This window comes from Rana temporaria, chromosome 4 (genome assembly GCF_905171775.1).
Source record: "Rana temporaria chromosome 4, aRanTem1.1, whole genome shotgun sequence".
Taxonomy (NCBI): Eukaryota; Metazoa; Chordata; class Amphibia; order Anura; family Ranidae; genus Rana; species Rana temporaria.
Genome location: NC_053492.1, coordinates 424,778,441 through 424,799,582, shown reverse-complemented (window position 1 = coordinate 424,799,582; position 21,142 = coordinate 424,778,441). Strand labels below are relative to the sequence as shown.

The 21,142-nt window shown below is 49.5% G+C and overlaps 1 protein-coding gene across 1 annotated transcript in view; it reads left to right on the top strand.

Annotated features, from left to right (window-relative positions):
- The window catches only part of LOC120937867 (calpain-2 catalytic subunit-like), a 145,237-nt gene that overhangs the window by 67,313 nt on the left and 56,782 nt on the right, over positions 1-21,142 (top strand). Inside the window, exons 5-8 of the mRNA XM_040351393.1 lie at positions 883-1,051; positions 8,572-8,655; positions 12,612-12,697; positions 15,701-15,775. Coding sequence (XP_040207327.1) covers positions 883-1,051; positions 8,572-8,655; positions 12,612-12,697; positions 15,701-15,775 — 414 coding nt within the window. The remainder of the gene's footprint in view (positions 1-882; positions 1,052-8,571; positions 8,656-12,611; positions 12,698-15,700; positions 15,776-21,142) is intronic.

Below are 21,142 nucleotides of genomic sequence, written 5' to 3'. Positions count from 1 at the left end.
ATGACAGGTCCTCTTGATAATCCTTTACATGTAAAGAGTAATGACAGGTCCTCTTTATACTCCTTTATACATGTATAGAGCCATGACAGGTCCTCTTTATACTACTTTATACATGTATAGAGCCATGACGGGTCCCCTTTAGTTATCATGATATAAAATAATGAATGCGGGGGCCTTTTGGTTGGCGTGATTTTTTTTCTGGGGGGGCAGCATTTCATTCTTGGTCCCAGGCAGCACAATGTCTTGGGCCGGCACTGCATAAAGTAAGGAAAAGGGAATAAACAACACAGAAAAAAATCAGACAGCTAATTACGCCAGGTCTTTGGCTTAGGAGATCAGCCAATTTGCATATTAGTGGCTAAAATGGTTTCAGTAGGTCTATCCCAATGCCTAATAAACACGCGCCGAATGTCAGGAGACATCGGCTGGTTCAATAAAAACCGCCCGACATTCGGCCCGTGTGTATGTCAGCCGGTCCGACAGAAGACAGCTGTTTGCCCTGCTTCTGTCAGATGACCATGCTGGAAATCCAACAGCCAACCGGCTCCCGATCAGCGCTCTCGGCCAATGGCAGAGAGTGCTGACCAGAGTGTTCTGACAGGGGGGGCTGTCCCCCTGTCGGAACACAACTCAGCGGGGAAGATTGATGTACTAACATGGTTTTGTTAGTACAGCGGCTCCGATCGCTGGGTAGAATGAAAAAAAAACTATTAGTGTGTACCAGGCTTTAGACTACAGCAAGAATTTCTAACTTTGTTGATTCGAATACAGAGATGTACCAAACATTTCAGGGGCCATTTTTAGCAGAAGATGGAGGAGTCAGATAATAGGCCGTGCTATAAAATCCAGATGCATTTTAGAACTTGTTGTCCTCAAACACAGGCTGAATGGGTCTTACGAAGCTCTGTCTGGCGGGGCCACCACGGAGGGTTTTGAAGACTTCACGGGGGGTCTGGCCGAGTGGTACGAACTGAAAAAACCTCCAAACAACTTGTACAAGATCATACAGAAGGCTCTGAAGACGGGTTCTCTCCTGGGCTGCTCCATAGATGTAAGTGAGGCTCTTAAAACCACTACTAAAAAACATTGTCAAAAGCAATATAAACTCTAACAATGAACTTCTCTTATTTTCTGCTTTGGGCCTTCAAAGGGGTTGTAAAGGTACAATTTTTTTCCCCCTAAATAGCTTCCTTTACCTTAGTGCAGTCCTCCTTCACTTACCTCATCCTTCCATTTTGCTTTTAAATGTCCTTATTTCTTCTGAGAAATCCTCACTTCCTGTTCTTCTGTCTAACTCCACACAGTAATGCAAGGCTTTCTCCCTGGTGTGGAGTCAGGGGCGTAACTAGAAATCTCAGGGCCCCATAGCAAAATGCTGTATGGGGCCCCCCCCCTCCAAAAAAAATGAACTAATGCCATTGAACAACACATCTGGGGTAAAAACTGCACATACACTGACCTACCCGACTAATACACTGACCTACTGTACCTGATTCCTACACTGACCTACCTGACCACTACACTGACCTTCCTGATCCCTACACTGACCTAATTGATTGCTGCATTGAAATACCTGACACTAACCTGATCACTACACTGACCTACCTGATCACTACACTGACCTACCTGATCACTACACTGACCTACCTGATCACTACACTGACCTACCCGATTCCTACTCCCCCATTGGGGGAGCATGTCACATCTTCAGCTCTGAGGGGCCAATGCTGGGACCTGTAGTCCTTCATTAGGAGGATGAGGTCAGTGGCAGACTGGCAGTGCTGGGGGCATGGGTTAAGTGGCAGTGCTTAGGAAGGGATGGGATCACTAACTCCCACTTGCTGTCACTAAGGATGAGCTCCAGCGTGTTTGCATGGTGCAGAGCCCGCCAGGAAGTCTGCACAGCACTGCGCTAATCACAGCCAGGGAGACATTGTCCCGATGCTCGGCTGCAGAGATCGGGTAATATCTCCCTGGCTGTGATTAGCGCAGTGCCGTGCAGACTTCCTGGCGGCTCCGCACGTGTAGCATGCGAACACGCTGGAGCTCATGCTTAGCTGTCACCTGTTAGTCAGTGTCCACTTGGCAGGGGAGAGGGGCTTGGTGATGGTGAGAGAGAAGGGGGGTAGGAGAGAGAGAGAGAGAGAGAAGGGGTGGGAGAGAATGAGAGAGAGAGAAGGGGTGTGAGAGAGAGAAGGGGTGAGTTGGTAGAGAGAGGGGGTGGATGGGAGAGAAAGTGGGGAGTGAGAGGGGCTGGATGAGAGGGAGAGGACTGGATGAGAGAGAGAGGGCTGGATGAGAGAGAGAGGGGCTGGATGGGAGAGAGGGGCTGGATGGGAGAGAGGGGGGCTGGATGGGAGAGAGGGGGGCTGGATGAGAGAGAGAGAGGGGCTGGATGGGAGAGAGGGGGGCTGGATGGGAGAGAGAGGGGCTGGATGAGAGAGAGGGGGGCTGGATGGGAGAGAGAGGGGCTGGATGAGAGAGAGAGGGGCTGGATGAGAGAGAGAGGGCTGGATGAGATAGAGAGAGAGGGGCTGGATGAGAGAGAGAGAGAGAGGGGCTGGATGAGAGAGAGAGAGAGAGGGGCTGGATGGGAGAGAGGGGGGCTGGATGGGAGAGAGGGGGCTGGATGGGAGAGAGGGGGGCTGGATGGGAGAGAGAGGGGGGCTGGATGGGAGAGAGAGGGGCTGGATGGGAGAGAGAGGGTCTGGATGAGAGAGAGAGGGTCTGGATGAGAGAGAGAGGGGCTGGATGGGAGAGAGAGGGGCTGGATGGGAGAGAGAGGGGCTGGATGGGAGCTGGATGAGAGAGGGGCTGGATGGGAGAGAGAGGGGCTGGATGGGAGAGAGAGGGGCTGGATGGGAGAGAGAGAGGGGCTGGATGGGAGAGAGAGGGCTGGATGAGAGAGAGAGGGGCTGGATGGGAGAGAGAGGGGCTGGATGGGAGAGAGAGGGTCTGGATGAGAGATAGAGGGTCTGGATGAGAGAGAGAGGGTCTGGATGGGAGAGAGAGGGTCTGGATGAGAGAGAGAGGGGCTGGATGGGAGAGAGAGGGGCTGGATGGGAGAGAGAGGGGCTGGATGAGAGAGAGAGAGGGGCTGGATGAGAGAGAGAGAGGGGCTGGATGAGAGAGAGAGAGAGAGAGAGGGGCTGGATGGGAGAGAGAGGGGCTGGATGAGAGAGAGAGAGGGGCTGGATGAGAGAGAGAGAGGGGCTGGATGGGAGAGAGAGGGGCTGGATGAGAGAGAGAGAGAGAGGGGCTGGATGGGAGAGAGAGGGGCTGGATGGGAGAGAGAGGGGCTGGATGAGAGAGAGAGAGGGGCTGGATGAGAGAGAGAGGGGCTGGATGAGAGAGAGAGGGGCTGGATGAGAGAGAGAGGGGCTGGATGGGAGAGAGAGGGGCTGGATGGGAGAGAGAGGGGCTGGATGAGAGAGAGAGAGGGGCTGGATGGGAGAGAGAGGGGCTGGATGGGAGAGAGAGGGGCTGGATGGGAGAGAGAGGGGCTGGATGGGAGAGAGAGGGGCTGGATGAGAGAGAGAGGGGCTGGATGGGAGAGAGGGGGGCTGGATGGGAGAGAGAGGGGCTGGATGGGAGAGAGAGGGGCTGGATGAGAGAGAGGGGGGCTGGATGAGAGAGAGAGGGTCTGGATGAGAGAGAGAGGGTCTGGATGAGAGAGAGAGGGGCTGGATGGGAGAGAGAGGGGCTGGATGAGAGAGAGAGGGGCTGGATGAGAGAGAGAGAGGGGCTGGATGGGAGAGAGAGGGGCTGGATGAGAGAGAGAGAGGGGCTGGATGGGAGAGAGAGGGGCTGGATGAGAGAGAGAGGGGCTGGATGGGAGAGAGAGGGGCTGGATGGGAGAGAGAGGGGCTGGATGAGAGAGAGAGGGTCTGGATGAGAGAGAGAGGGTCTGGATGGGAGAGAGAGGGGCTGGATGAGAGAGAGAGGGGCTGGATGAGAGAGAGAGAGGGGCTGGATGAGAGAGAGAGAGGGGCTGGATGGGAGAGAGAGGGGCTGGATGAGAGAGAGAGGGGCTGGATGGGAGAGAGAGGGGCTGGATGGGAGAGAGAGGGGCTGGATGGGAGAGAGAGGGGCTGGATGAGAGAGAGAGAGGGGCTGGATGAGAGTGAGAGGGGCTGGATGGGAGAGAGAGGGGCTGGATGAGAGTGAGAGGGGCTGGATGAGAGAGAGAGGGGCTGGATGAGAGAGAGAGGGGCTGGATGAGAGAGAGAGGGGCTGGATGAGAGAGAGAGGGGCTGGATGGGAGAGAGAGGGGCTGGATGAGAGAGAGAGAGGGGCTGGATGAGAGAGAGAGAGGGGCTGGATGGGAGAGAGAGGGGCTGGATGAGAGAAAGAGGGGCTGGATGAGAGAGAGAGGGGCTGGATGAGAGAGAGAGAGGGGCTGGATGGGAGAGAGAGGGGCTGGATGAGAGAGAGGGGGGCTGGATGAGAGAGAGAGAGGGGCTGGATGGGAGAGAGAGGGGCTGGATGAGAGAGAGAGGGGCTGGATGAGAGAGAGAGGGGCTGGATGGGAGAGAGAGGGGATGGAAGAGAGAGAGAGAGGGGCTGGATGAGAGAGAGAGGGGCTGGATGGGAGAGAGAGGGGATGGAAGAGAGAGGGGGGGTGGAAGAGAGAGAGAAATTGACCCCCTAAGCTGGCCTGCAGTCCTTCCTGTACACCCTGTCCCAGCCCCTGTCTGTGGGTAGGTGTGTGTGATGCACCTACCTCCAGACCATCCTTGTCCTCTGTCCTCGGTCAGCCTGTTTTTTCTTGCTGACAGGCACAGCTGGAGCAGACGTTGGGGGAAGGTGTGCAGGCTCTGGGACTGGGAGGATGTCACTGCTGCTCAGGTCAGGTCTTCTCTCTCACTCCCTCTCGCGCTGTTCCTTCCAGTCAGCCTCCTGCTGCTCACCGGGGCCACCACTCTCTGTTGTTGGCTGCTGTTCTCAGATGCTGTTGCTCTCCCTCTCAGTTGCTGCAAATGTGTCCCTCTCTGCTATGTCAGGGGGCGGCCTCGGTCGGAGCTCAGCTTTGTTGGGCCCCAGGAGACAGAGCTGTAGCGCGGAGGTTGGAGGAGGAGGAGGAGGAGGAAGTGAAATCCTCCCGCGCTTTCAGCACTGAACACGGAGGGGTGCACTGCAGCCGTGATGTCACTGGTTGCTACACGCCAAGCGGCACAGGCGTTAGCAACCAGTGCAGCAACCACCTCCTCCCTCCAGCGCAGCGTAATGACCAGAGTCTCTCTCTCACCGCCACTGATTATACCGATGTGAGAGAGAGAGACTCGGTCGGGACTGCAGTCAGATTTTCGGGCCGGGCCCCACTCGGCTGCGGGCCCCATAGCGCCCGCGTGGGTCGCTATGGCGGTAGTTCCGCCACTGTGTGGAGTGTAATAGGGTCACAGACGCCTGGGTGCAGAAATATTTCTGGCGCTCCCACATGGGTGTGGTCATCTTACTAACTCCTCCCCTTTACACATGTTTCTATGGCTACGACTCAGGCACAGAGATGCTCCCCTAAGAAGTCTTCATTAGTGTCCCCATCAGAGCCCCCCCACAGTAAGTGTCCCCCATCAGAGCCCCCCACAGCAGTTGCCCCCATCAGAGCCCCCCACAGCAGGTGTCCCCCATCAGAGCCCCCCACAGCAGGTGTCCCCCATCAGAGCCCCCCACAGCAGGTGTCCCCCATCAGAGCCCCCCACAGCAGGTGTCCCCCATCAGAGCCCCCCACAGCAGGTGTCCCCCATCAGAGCCCCCCACAGCAGGTGTCCCCCATCAGAGCCCCCCACATCAGGTCTCCCCATAGATCAGTTCTTGTCCAATAGATCCCTGTAGCTTGGGAGCAGAAGCATATTACAGGGGGCGGGGCATACGTGGCATCTTTGGTTACTTGGAGGGTGGCACTCGGAGAGCATTTCTGGGAGTGCACGGGATGATTGGCAGCAGCTACGGCCAACCCAGAAGCCTCTCATTACACCGCCTATGGGAGAAGAGCCGACACACGCAAAGGGGGCGGGGCAGGGAGACTGCTCCATGCACACCGGACAGAATTAATTAGTGGAGCCTAGTGTCAGATCGTGTTCCCATAATAGGCTACGCTGTGGTACCCAGCACGTATTCCGGGGAGAGCGGGAGGTATGCGCTCTTGTCAGTTGCCAGCGGAGAGAGCAAGCGGGATGGGGAACCGCAGCACTCGCTACATGCGCTCTACCTCTGGACACAGACAAGGAGGAGGGAGGGGAGCACTTTGGAGCTTCGGCGCCCCCACCTCTGCAGCGCCTGGGTGCGGAGCACCCTGTGCACCCTGCCTAGGATCGGCCCTGAGTGTCGTGCGCGCCCCCTGCCTTGGACTACAGGAGAGTCAGGACGCCCACTAACACACAGCTCCTTTCTATATCTGCAACGTAGAGAGCGTCCTGACTCTTCTGTAGTCCAAGGGAGGGGGCGAGCACGACACTCCACACCAGGGAGAAAGCCTTGCATTACTGTGTGGAGTTACAGACAGAAGAACAGGAAGTGAGGATTTCTCAGAAGAAATAAGGACATTTAAAAGCAAAATGGTGGAAGCAGTGGTCTCTCTGCAAAAGTCCCACACGCTTCCCACTTAGTCATAGCTAGATTTCTCTATTCATGTGTAGCCCTATTTGTACACCCTCTGCAGGCTACTGGTGTGTTGTGGCACCACCTCTGTGGTATTAAAACCTACACTAAAATGTCACAAGTATTGACATTAGGGTTCAATATTGAGTTTTCCCACCCTTTGCTGCTAAACCAGCTTCAACTCCTGTGGGAAGGCCGTCCACAAGGTTTAGGAGTGTGTCTATGGGAATGTTTGACCATTCTTCCAGAAGTGCATTGGTGCGGTCAGGTACTGATGTGGACGAAAAGGCCTAGCTCACAGTCTATGCTATAATTCATCCCAAAGGTGTTCTATCAGGTTGAGGTCAGGACTATCGGGGGTTGAGGTCAGGACTCTGTGCAGGCCAGTCAAGTTCCTCCACCCCAAACTTGTTCATCCATGTCTTTATGGCCCTTGTTTGTGCACTGGTGTGTATTCATGTTGGAACAGGAAGAAGTCATCCTCAAACTATTCCCACAAACTTGGAAGCACGAAATTGTCTAAAATGTCTTGGTATGCTGACACCTTAATGCCGCGTACACATGATCGGATTTTCTGATGAAAAAAGTCTGATGGACTTGTTTCATCGGAAATTCCGATCATGTGTGGGCCCCATCTGACTTTTTTTCCATCGGAGTAAAAAAATAAAACATGTTTTAAATTCTTCCGATGGAAAAAAATCAGATGGGAAATTCCGATCGTCTGTGTGGAATTCCGTCGGAGAAAACTAGCGTATGTAATTTACGTTATGCCGCAAGTTAGAGAGGCCAGTGCTGTATTCACAAAGCACTTGCGTCCTAAGTTACGCGGGGTATCATAAATGTGCCGGCGTAAGCGCGCCTAATTCAAATTGTGAATAGGTGGGCGTGTTTTATGTAAATAAAGCATGACCCCACGTAAATGACGTTTTGAACGAACGGCGCATGCGCCGTCCACGGTCGTATCCCAGTGCGCATGCTCCAAATCATGTCGCAAATAGTCAATGCTTTCGACGTGAACGTAACCTACGCCCAGCCCTATTCTGAATCGACTTACGCAAATGACGTGAAATTCGACGGCGGTTCCGACGTCCATACTTATCATTGGCTGCGCCATCTTTTTGGTGGTTTATCTTTACGCCTGAAAATGCCTTACGTAAACGGCGTATCTTTACTGCGACGGGCGAGCGTACGTTCGTGAATAGGCGTATCTCGCTGATTTATGACATATTCTAGGCGTAAATCAGCGTACACGCCCCTAGCGGCCAGGGTAAATAGACAGCTAAGATACGACGGCATAGGAAGACTTACGCCGCTCGTCTCTTAGCAACATTTAAGCGTATCTCAGTTTGAGCATACGCTTAAATGTAGGACGGCGCGGATTCAGAGTTACGACGGCGTATCTACTGATACGCCGGCGTAACTATACCTGAATCTGGCTATCAGACTGGGATGCCATTAAAGTTCATGTGTGTGTAAAGGCAGGCGTCCCAATACTTTTGACAATATAGTGTAAGTTGTGTTCATTTTTTTTTTTTAAATCAGCACAAGTTACAGTAGTGCTTATATTTGATGAGAATGGCCTGACTGATATCCTGGTCCTGTGCCCCCTTCCAGTGATGCGATGGTTAATATGAACTGTTGCACCCGTCATAGGCATTCGTCAAGAGTGCCGACTATGCCACTTACATTCCGCCCCGCTCCTCTATTGATAGAAGCTGTACTATAACTTCCATCAATGAAAATTGTTCTATGAAAAAGAAAACCTTTATTTGTTTTTCTTTGAAGGGATTCTTTTGACCGGTTCTAAAAAAAAGATGAAAGCGACTATGTGGAGTGTGGGTTCCGTGACAAGGAGATAAAAAATAAATAAAGAGCAACCATTTTGTATTGTTCTTTTCTTTTGTTTAATATTCCATGAGAGCTTTGTCTCTGTACAGCCATGCGGAAGAACTTGTGTTACCTTTTCTTTTACAGATCACAAGTGCTGCCGAGACCGAGGCGATCACCTTCCAGAAACTGGTGAAAGGCCACGCCTACTCCGTCACCGGCGCAGAAGAGGTGGGTACTGTGAGAGAATAATGTAAAGCCCCTTTTATCAAAGAGTCTAAAGAGCGTTTGGTCTCATGGATTGATGTGTCCCTGGGAAATGTATCATCCTTTGTTCCTATTATTCTTCTGTACTGGAGATGAGGAGCACACTGATAGATGAGGCTCTCTTATGGCCACTTCAAAGTATCCCGTTTAACCAATTAACCCCCGGACCATATTGCTGGTCAAAGACCAGAGCACTTTTAGCGAATCGGCACTGTGTCGCTTTAACTGACAATTGCGCGGTTGTGCGATGTGGCTCCCAAACAAAATTGACGTCCTTTTTTCCCCACAAATAGAGCTTTCTTTTGGTGGTATTTGATCGCCTTTATTTTTTGCGCTATAAACAAAAATAGAGCGACAATTTTGAAAAAAATGAATATTTTTTACTTTTTGCTATAATAAATATCCCCCCAAAAAAACATTTTTTTTCCTCAGTTTAGGCCGATACGTATTCTTCTACATATTTTTCGTAAAAAAAATCACAAAAAAAGGTTATTGATTGGTTTGCGCAAAAGTTATAGCGTTTACAAAATAGGGGGTAGTTTTATGGCATTTTTATTAATATTTATTTTTTACTAGTAATGGCGGTGATCATCGATTTTTTTTTTTTTTCCGGTACTGCGACATTATGGTGGACACTTTTGACACATTTTTGGGACCATTGGCATTTTTATAGCTATCAGTGCTATAAAAATGCATTGATTACTATAAAAATGCCACGGGCAGGGAAGGGGTTAACACTAGGGGGTGGGTAAGGGGTTAAGTATGGTCCCTGGGTGTGTTCTAACTGTAGGGGGGGTGGCCTCACTAGGGGAAATGACTGATCGCTGTTCATACATTGTATGAACAGAAGATCAGCATTTCTCCCGGTCCTCGCTCTGTAACAAGCAATCGTGTTTGCCCGGCGGCGATCTCTCCCGCCGGGCACACGCGCGGAAGTCGGGGACGAGCAGGGGGCGCGCACGCGCTACTAGTGGCCGCTTCGAGAGCCGACATATAGCTACGGGCTCTCGCGCAGGGGAGCCGACCTGCCGTCGTATAACTGTTATACGGCGGCTGGTCGGCAAGTAGTTAAAATTTCATTAAAAAAGAAGAACCACCATAGAGAATAAAAAATGTGCAATTTTTGTTGCCAACGTCCCAGTATTTAAAGTGGATGTAAACCCACTCTCATCCTTTCTAAACTACTGCCATAGTGCTGATCTATAAGGATATAGATGCCTCCTGCATGTATCCTTACCTGTCAAATGTTTCCCCCTTTGTCTGTTATAAGAACTTAAAAAGTGCAGATTCTGTGGGTGGATCTGTTGTCTGGAGCTCGGTGGGTGGAGTCGTGATGTCAGTAGACTCCCCGCTCTCCTCTCCTCTTGTCAACATGAATTTTTTCCTGTGTATTCCTTACACTAAATTCTGCTACGATCACTAACATCCAGTCAAAATCCAGAAAAGTAACCACATGACTTCAGAAAAGGAGTGGGGGTGGGAATTAAAAAATAATGCCTGTCTCTAGACTAGTGCATGAGATATGTAAATAACCTGTCACTCACAGCAAGGGGCGGAACGGACTTCGGTTTTTCTCTGCAAGTCCGTTTTATTTCACTGAACAATAAAAGAGAATTGCTGAGAGCTGGATTAACTCTGTGTGGCAAGACTGGCGCCCCCCCCCCAACTCAGGCCAAACACGGTACTGCACACCGCTGTGGCTTGAATCCGCGTCAGGATTTTTTTAAAACCAGTGCTCGTATTGTGAAACGCTCGTTAACTGCGTTACTCGCAATCATTTTCATGTTAGCTAACAATCTCCCTATATTTTTTTACATAACATTCTTCTTTGGTTTGGTCCAATAATCACAAGCAATGCTCCAGGTTTAGGCATCACTTGAAGACTGTGGGCCAGATTCACATACGCTACGCCCGCGTAGATAGGTATTTTAGATACACTACGCCGCTGTAACTTAGAGCGGCAGGTCCCGTATTCAGAAACATCTTCCGCTCTAAGTTACAGCGGTGTAGTGTATCTGATACGGAGTAAGCCCGCCTAATTAAAACTAGACTGGTAGGGGGCGTGTTGTATGTAAATGTTTTGTGACCCCACGTAAATGACGCTTTTATCGAACGGCGCATGCTCGCGCATGCTCAGTATCACGTTGAATTTTCAAATTAAATTACGCTCCGCTCAATGCCTAGTCGACGTGAACATAACTTACGTCCAGCCCCATTCACGGACGTCTTACGCAAACGACGTAAAACACGACGCTGTTCCGACGTCCATACCTAACATGACTTACCCCTGCTTTATGAGGGGTAACTTTACGCCGGCGTATGTCTTACGTAAACAACGTATCTTGATCCCCTGGGCGCACGTACGTTCGTGAATCGGCGTATCTAGCTAATTAGCATATTCGACGCGGAAATATACGGATCTGGAGATATGCCGTCGTAACTCCTTTGTGAATCCGGGCCTATATTTTTTTGCTTCTCCCATAAGGGAGTATCGCAGCCCCAGTGACTACTTCCAAGACAGGCAAATACCTCCCTGCCTGGAGGGGATGTGGAGAACAGGGAACTCATGCCCATATTTGGTGGTTTTGCCCTCTCATTAGGCCATACTGAACTAATTTGTTACATTGGATCAAAGAAATTCAAGGCAGTGTTGTTCCCAGTGACCCTTGTGTGATATTGTTTAATTGTACAGGAGAACCAATAGGATCATATAAAAAATCCATCACACCTCACCTCCTGAACACGGCTAAGGCCCTTATCCCAAAATTCTGGAAACGACAAACAATTCCCACATTACGCCAATGGCTGGTGGAGGTGGTTTGCATCTACCATATGGAAAACGGCACGCTTACACTAAGAAATCTGACTTGGCAAACAAGATATGGTCCTGTTGGTTCGCCTTTAAGTTTTCAGCTGCGTAGCAGATATTATGGCCCAACAGGGATAGTTGCGAAAAGTGGACAGGCACTTAGGTAAGTATCCTGCGAAGGCTGGACAACTTCCCTCCCTTCCCCCCCTTTTTACCTCGAAAGAAAGAAAGGGTTGGGACTTTAAATGAGATGTGTGTTGATGAAAACAGTATGTATAAGTAAATAAATAAAGTAGTATAGCGTAATAACCAGGCTCAAAACTTACCAACCAAATTGCAAGTCGCAATTCAACTGTCTAACTTAGTATGTTAAAAGCAGAGGATTGGTCCCCCCCTTTTTTCTCCTTTCTTTCTCTATTCTTCTTTTTTCTTAATGTTATACAATTTTTGTCTGACATTTGGATGTTCTGTTGTCTTGAGGTGGGTAGCACCCGGATGACACATTTACACTGTACAGTGGCTCCACTCTTAAGCCGATCTGATGTAATGCCTGGCCCATATTTAAGATATTCATCTAGAGCAGGGGCCTCCAAACGTTTCAAGCAAAGAGCCAGTTTCAAGTCCTACCGACTTTTAGGGGGGCTGGATTGTGGCCAATGGGGGTAGAAAATGCCCCAGGCCCAGCATCAATGAGAATAAACATGGCCTTAGTGTTGGTGGTCAATAAGATGGGAAGTTGTGCTCCATCATTGGTATTGGCTGAAGAAATAGTGGCCCATTGTTGTTGTCAGTGGGAGGAATAGTGCCTCATTTCATTGGGAGCAATAGTGCCCCAAGGGCCAGATGAAGGCTAGCAAAGAGCCACATCCGGCCCTTGGGCCGCAGTTTGAAGACCCCTGATCTAGAGTATTTTAGAGGTTTTCGTCATGTGGGGATACTGTACCTCTTTCAATTTTTCCACTTTTGTAAAATGTTTTATACCTTCTAATAAAAACTTATTGAACAAAAAAAAATACCTCCCTGCCCATTGTTCTCTTGGAGATGCCCACCTTTCTATAGGTAGGCTTATTGCATTATGGTTTTGAATTTGTAAGCAATTTTAATTTAACAGGTGGACTACAGAGGAAATATGGAAAAGCTCATCAGAATCCGCAATCCATGGGGAGACGTGGAGTGGACGGGAGCTTGGAGTGACAAGTGAGTATTAACAGAAGGACACGGATATTAGTAAAGTGGGCCATTGCTGAGAGGATGACAGAACTCCAACATACTGTACATAGAAGATTCTGCACCTCACTTTACATCTAATTGATGTCACCAACCTATATCTTCCCTACTTTCATCCACCTCCATTGCGCCCCACAACTGGAAATATTCAGTACTTTTGGGCAGGGCAGGACGTAGGGTGGTGGGGGCCCCTGGGCTTGAGTCACTTTTCGGCCCTACCTTCTATACATTACTTTAAATAGAACAAAATGATACATACACGAGCTATGTATTAGAGCTACACAATTCTGGATAAACTGAGAATAAAAATAGAGATCACGATTCTGAAGTAAACCCCGGCCGATTTTTGCAGTTTTTCAATTAATAAAGCGGAGGTTCACCCTAAAACAATTATATACCATTCCAACCAACATACTGCCGACATGTACAGTATGCTGTTTTTTTTTTTTTTTTTTTCGCTGTACATACCGTATTATACTTATATTTCTTTTCAGACTGCCGCGGGGAATAGGCGTTCCTATGAAGAGGCGTAGATGATTGACGTGCAGCTAAGGCGCGTCACGCGTTACCGAAAATAGCCGGACTGGAACTCGGCTATATACGGCGCCTGCGCAGTCAGCTCCTAGTCTGTGCGCAGGCGCCGTATAGAGCCGAGTCCCAGTCCGGCTATTTTCGGAACGCATGACGCGGCTTAGCCGGCTTAGCACATGGAACGGTTAGACCAGTGATGGCGAACCTTGGCACCCCAGATGTTTTGGAACTACATTACCCATGATGCTCAACTACATTGCACAGTTGGCGAGCATCATGGGAAATGTAGTTCCAAAACATCTTGGGTGTCATCACTGGGTTAGACTAATGGAGGTCCGTAATAAAAAGTATGTAACATACAGTACAGTGTATAGAGTACAGTGGTCACGAGTATTCAAAAATACAACATAGTTGTAATGTCAGAAGTTTGTAATGTACAACATGGAAAATAGCAGTGGTCTCCAAACTGCGGCCCTGGGGCCGGATGCGGCCCTTTGCCTGCCTTTATCTGGCCCTTGAGGCATTATTCCTGCCACTGACACCAACAAGGGCGCATTATTCCTTCCACTGACACCAACAATGGGGCATAATTCCTGCCACTGACAACATTGATGGAGCATTATTCCTTCCACTGACATCAACGATAGGGCACAATTCCTCCCAATGACACCAACAATTTCTCCCTGTAATACCAAAGATCTGGCATTAATTACTCTCAGTTGGCACAGTCTGCCCCCCCTAAAGCCTGAAGGACAGTAAACTGGCCCTTTCTTTAGAATGTTTGGAGACCCCTGGAATATAGGATGCATGTGTCGGGAATATGTAATATCCCGCACAATATATAGAGCAGGGATTGCAAAATACGACATAGTCAGTAGAGTGCAATGGTAAGGAGTAGGTAATATACAACATTGCGTATAGAGTATATCCACAGCCTGAATTACCTTATTTATCGGCGTATAACTTTAAGAGGGAAGTTTCAGGAAAAACACTTTCCACAGCCCCCTGTGTATAACACGCAGGCACAGTTTTCAGGGTAAAAAAGTGAGTGTTATACGCCAATAAATACAGTATGTGTTGTACAACACAGTCTAAAGAATGCAGATACCTGGAGTATGTAAGGTGCTGCACAGCATACCATGTACAGCTGTTACTTCTGCCTTCCCTACAATCGCCACAAATTAAAACGTGTATCTTGTGCTGCATGCTTTGCTTGTCATCATGGATACAATGTTATTAACCCTTATCATGATCCATTGCCATGGGAAACATGGGTTGAATAGTCTTATGCAGTTTTCAAGTAGACCTGTCATATAAAGTAAAACCCAAGCATAACTCCCAACGCATGCCAGGGACACTCTACACCAGGGGTCTCCAAACATTCTAAAGAAAGGGCCAGTTTACTGTCCTTCAGGCTTTAGGGGGGCCAGACTGTTCCCACTGAGAGTAAATAATGCCAGATCTTTGGTATTACAGGGAGAAATTGTTGGTGTCACTGGGAGGAATTGTGCCCTATTGTTGATGTCAGTGGAAGGAATAATGCTCCATCAATGGTGTCAGTGGCAGGAATTATGCCCCATTGGTGTCAGTGGAAGGAAAAATGCCTCAAGGGCCGGATAAAGGCAGGCAAAGGGCCACGTCCGGCCCCAGGGCCGCAGTTTGGAGACCACTGCTCTACACCAATCCCCACTGCCATCTCTGACATTACCCATAATTGTCAATACAGCCCAGTATTGTCATTAATTGCACTCTAAAGCAGTGATGACCATCCTTGGCACTCCAGATGTTTTGGAACTACATTTCCCGTGATGCTCTACTACACTGCTAGAGTGCACGAGCATCATGGGAAATGTAGTTCTAAAACATCTGTGGTGCCAAGGTTCCCCATCACTGCTCTAAAGTAAATCCCCACCCACTATATAAAAATGAATGATTTCGATGTTCAGGCCTTGAGCGTTGCATAGCGAGGAAGCAGGGAGTATGTACCATGCTCTACCATACGTAGACGTAGATTTTGATAGCGTGATTGTGGGTGGAGAAACATTACAGGTACATTTAGCCACTGGGTGTGTGGGTGAGTGTAGATATTATTCGTTGACAGGTCATGGACAGGCAGAGAATGATAAATCTACCCATTCTGGTTGCACCGGTGGTTCAACACACTCGAAACATGCATGGCATACATGGTTTGTGGGATAACATCTGTCACATGGAGGGTTTTCAGCAAGTAAGAAATATCTGTGATGACAAGCACTTTGAGGGGCTCTAAGTGGCCCCATTCTTGCCTGAACAACGTATTGGGGGCAGGAGCCATTTTTGGCCACCATAGCTCTGATTATTTGAAGGTCAAAAGCCTCCTCTGCTCAGGTGACCAAGTTTTTATCCGATTAAAGTAGCTATTGCTAAATATATATATATTTTTTTATTTTTTCTCACCTCCAGCTCCAGTGAGTGGAATTCTGTGGATCCCAGTGAGAGGGACAGACTGATTAAGCGATGCAATGACGGCGAATTCTGGTAAGTGACTGTGACTTGATCTAAAGGAATGATCTACATTATATATGGTTAGTGTGCATGTTAGATTGTATATGGTTATTGTATAGCCATAAAGATTAAAGGAGAATTGTGGGGTTACTAAAAACGCAAACTTACTCGCTCGCCTCCATGCTGAAGCATCCATGTGACACTGCAACTGTTCCGTGCTCTAAGACAGAGAGCTGACCCTTCACATGACCACTGATCAGTTGGAGCAAAGGCAGATCTCAATCAGACAACTGAGTAGATCTGACAATCGCCTGCTATCATCTGATGCTGGGTAATAAATGTACTCCTGTAGCGCAAAATAATGTAAAGCCAAGTAGGGTTTGACCATAATTCCCTTTGAACTCTCCCCCTAGCCTGTGATTGGACATTAAAAGAGCAGAAGCTTGCTGGTGAGCTTATCACTCTGCTCTCTCCTGTCTGTATGTTCTTTGTAATAACATGACTACTACATCATATCTGAGTAACTCCATTCTCTCTCCTGAGTCTGAGCTCTGCTGTACAGGGGATTAAAGAAGTCTCATACCAAGTCAAACTTTGGTACTTCTCAGTGGTGGCTGGTGCTCAAAATTTGGGGAGGGGGGTGCAAACAAATATCAATTGCAGCCACTGTGCCCATCGAATGCAGCCACTGTGCCCATCGAACGCAGCCACTGTGCCCATCGAACGCAGCCACTGTGCCATTTATTGCGACCACTGTGCCATCAAATGCAGCCACTGTACCCATCGAACGCAGCCACTGTGCCCATCGAACGCAGCCACTGTGCCCATCGAACGCAGCCACTGTGCCATTTATTGCGACCACTGTGCCATCAAACGCAGCTACTGTACCCATGAATTGCTGACACTGTGCCCATCAAACGCAGCCACTGTGCCCATGGAAAGCAGCCACTGTGCCATTAATTGCGACCACTGTGCCATCAAACGCAGCTACTGTACCCATCAATTGCTGACACTGTGCCCATAAACTGCCGCTACTGTGCCCATCAAATGCTACCAGTGCACTGTGCAAACAAACATCAATTGCAGCCACTGTGCCCATCGAACGCAGCCACTGTGCCATCAATTGCGACCACTGTGCCATCAAACGCAGCTACTGTACCCATCAATTGCTGACACTGTGCCCATCAACTGCATAGGTGGCGTCCAATCGCAGCGCCTGTCGTTTCAGCCAATCAGGTGACAGGTAACAGACCCGAGCACCTGATTGGCTGAGAGGCGGTACAATGTTAGGAAAGCGATTCATTCGCTTTCCTAACACAACACTGAGTGAACAGTGAACGCACAGCATGAAGCCCACTGTTCACCTTTTTGGACGCCTATTGGAGCCTATGGCTCTAACAGGTGCTTCCAAAAAATACCCCGCCACAGTGCAATGCATGAATCTATCTATTGGGGAGAGAGGTGGCAGGAAAGAGGGGGCGGCGCCTGTGCGCTCTTTATGGACGCACCACCATTGGTACTTCTGATAGGTTCATTTAAAAACCTATTGAATGTTTTTCAAATAAATATATATCTGCATTGCATCTGTGTCTATCACATAGGCAGGTGCGGTGACAGATGGCAGATAGCACTGTGCACAGTGACGCTGAACCTGCACTTTTAAAAGTATCCATGCCACCGGAGAGGCTCAGCCATGACAGGTGCAGCAGTCAGGTAGAGTGCCCAGTAATGCCAAGTTTTCCTGTGGTTTTACCAAGCTCAACATTACCGAGTTGCACTGAAGATGAGTTCAGCTCCCTCTTCCCTTAAACTGCAAGTTTTAAATGCTTGTTTTATCTAGAGTAAAGGAATAAGCCGCTATACCTGCTGTATTCCTCGCTCTTTCAGCAGCTGGCACTCTCCTCTGCTGTCCAGTGCTCTAGGATGTGGGCAGGTCCTCGTGTACCATGTAGGACTGCTGGTCCTGCAATGCCCATGATGACGTCAGAATGCTTTCAACCTGCAGAATTCTGAAGGGATGCAGCTTCGGGAGGAGGGAGCCTGTGCAGAATGAAGAATAAGGCAATCATTCCTGCATACTCCTTGCAGTGTGGAGGGGGCACTGCAGCAGTCATTATTTCATGTAACTCGGGGTTCAGCTTTAAGTCAGCGCCCTTCAGCTTTTATTTTTTTTGCTGTTGGTTATTTGTGTTTATTTTTGTGCGCCGGGGAATTGAGGTATCCTGTTTACACTGCGGCACTCGTTCCTTTAGCTTTGCATTTGGCAATTAGGCCGGCTGATGCATGTTTGCCTTCTTGTTAACCAGAAGTGAAATCCTGAAATGAAAGCTTTGGCCTGTGATACTGATAATCTGGACTTGCTTGACACTTACCAGGCTCCTTTAATAAAGCTCATGAGATGTACAAATTAGATATTTCTGTACATTGCCATGTATGTTCTGCTGATTAGTCATTAGCAGCCCAATCCAAACATTTCACATAATGAAGACCCTCTGTTACAGTTTCATGTTCATTAGAAAGGTTGTTGCTCAATCATAAACCCTTAACCTGCATGCAACCGATGCAGGGCTGGTGCAATCATTTTTGACACCCTAGGCGAAACCTAAATTTGCTGCCCCCCTGGCTCCACCCTCTTTGCCCTGCGCATGTACCTTTCCCCACCTTTTGCCAATCAAATGCAGCCTCACCAGCGCCCATCAAATGCAGCCTCACCAGCGCCCATCAAATGCAGCCTCATCAGCGCCCATCAAATGCAGCCTCATCAGCGCCCATCAAATGCAGCCTCACCAGCACCCATCAAATGCAGCCTCACCAGCGCCCATCAAATGCAGCCTCACCAGCGCCCATCAAATGCAGCCTCACCAGCGCCCATCAAATGCAGCCTCACCAGCGCCCATCAAATGCAGCCTCACCAGCGCCCATCAAATGCGGCCTCACCATTGCTCTTCAATGCGGCCACCCCAGCGCAAATCAAATGCAGCCTCACCAGCGGCCATCAAATGCGGCCTCACCAGCACCCATCAAATGCGGCCTCACCAGCGCAAATCAAATGCAGGGTCACCAGCGCCCATCAAATGCGGCCTCACCAGCGCCCATCAAATGCGGCCTCACCAGCGCCCATCAAATGCGGCCTCACCAGCGCCCATCAAATGCGGCCTCACCAGCGCCCATCAAATGCAGGGTCACCAGCGCCCATCAAATGCAGCCTCACAAGCGCCCATGAATGCAGCCTTACCAGCGCCCATGAATGCAGCCTCACCAGCGCCCATCAAATGCAGCCTCACCAGCACCCATCAAATGCGGCCTCACCAGCGCCCATCAAATGCAGCCTCACCAGCGCCCATCAAATGCAGCCTCACCAGTGCCCATCAAATGTAGCCTCACCAGTGCCCATCAAATGCAGCCTCACCAGCGCCCATGAATGCAGCCTACCAGTGTCCATCAATGAATGTTTGTTTGCTTCCATTCATTCGGGAGTTGGGACACAAACACAGTCCTCCGCCGCCACTGCGCCTCTGACACTATGTGCGAACGGAGCGGCGGCTGCCTGCTGATGCTGAGACTCAGTTGCTTGCTGCATAGAGAAGAAAATAGGGATTCCAGTGGCTGGGCGCCCTAGGCAGCAGTGCACCCTAGGTGACTGCCTAGTTTGCCTAGTGGTAGCATTGGCCTTGAACCTATGAAATGGACGAACAATGGGAAAACCTTGAATATATCTAAAGCCGTAAACTTATTTTGGATAGCATTGGAAATATTTAAAGCTGAATTTTAACTTGCTTATACCTTATTTTAGTCTTTGTGCTTCTGTATGTAAAGCTACTGTATTAAAGCCATGACAGAAGCTATATGCATCAATGACTGTTCGTACAGCCAGGGGTTAGGGACATATGACTGTTGTGGGGTGGGATGGAACTGGTGAAATCGTGAAAAATAGAAAATTTGCGAACAGGCAGCTTTTTATTGTATAAGAGAAATGCAATGTCTCTTCTGCAATAATTTAAACTTACCTGATTTACCTGCATTGCTCTGCAGAATGTACATGAGGTTGTGCAAGTGCAGCTCCATTCACCTGGCAGGTGTCTGACCATTCTTGCCTTTAATTCAACTTTTAGTGCAGGTAATCACTGTCTGTGTGAACAGTCACAGATGGCTGCAGCCAGGGCCGGGAGAAGGGGAGGGCAAGAGGAACAGCTGCCCAGGGCGCAGTGGTAGAGACAGGGCCATCTTTTTTTTTTTTTTTGTTTCATAAGTTTTTAGGGCCATCTTAATAGCATCGTTGGCCCCCGGGCAAAGTAATGCTCTGGGGCCCCTACAATGGAGACAGTGCAGGTAAACAGATATCGAGTAGGTAGGAGGCAGACAAGTGGAGCTTCCCCTCCAGCTCCTACCTCACAGCCTTCGAGTCCCGAGCATTCAAGCTGCATGGGGCGAGGTCTGAGCATCACTGGCGCTCCGGCCCTGCCCCTCCCTGCTGGCTGTGAAATAATAGCTATCGTTCTGCACAGCATGGCGCGCCGCTGCCAGACTGCCGCCCCTGTGTTTCTATCACTCTTAGTGCTATCATGGGGGCCCCCAATTTTGGTTAAGTGTGGTCTCAAGGACCAGCTGCTTTGGGGAAAGTACAGGGCCCCCCATGCAGTTGGGGCCCAGGTGTGCCCTCTCATTAAGACAGCCCTGGGTAGAGAGGGGGTGCCTCCTTACTGCAGGCACCAATGTGCAACTACCTTCTAACTGCTAGAAAGCAAGCGATTGACCATTCACCAGTGCACACGCTATGCCAACCTTGCGCAAAGGGGGCAGAGAATGGGCACAGGGTGGTGCACCAATTCTATGTAATGCATTAGCAGTAGGTGAGGGGGGTGCAGGCCCACATCCTTTCCCTGGGCACTGGATACTGGTACTGGACAGGTTCATCGGCCTGTCACTGCTTTGTATGGGCTAAACTCTTTGCACACACTTGGAATTTTCAGTGTGTGCCAGTCGCCATTGCAAATGCCCCCTTATTCTTTATTTTCACATACTATGGACCTGAAAGCTGAATTTTGATCGATTTAACATGGATTGCACAGAGGTTTTAGTTGAAAAATCAGTTCCAGCTCAGACACCCATGTACACAAGTTACGTCATACCGGCTGCATTTTGCCTTGCCAAATAAGCTCTTTGGCCCAGATTCACAGACAGCGGCGCACATTTATGCCGCCGTAGCGCATCTCCTGTACGCTCCCAAAACTGCGCTGGGTTTCCTAGGCGTATGCCGGTGTAGGTGGAAGTGGGCGTGAGCCATGCAAATGAGGCGTGACCCCATGCAAATGATGGGCCGAGCGCCAGACAGATACATATAACGAACGGCGCATGCGCCGTCCCGTGGACACATCCCAGTGCGCATGCTCATAATCACGT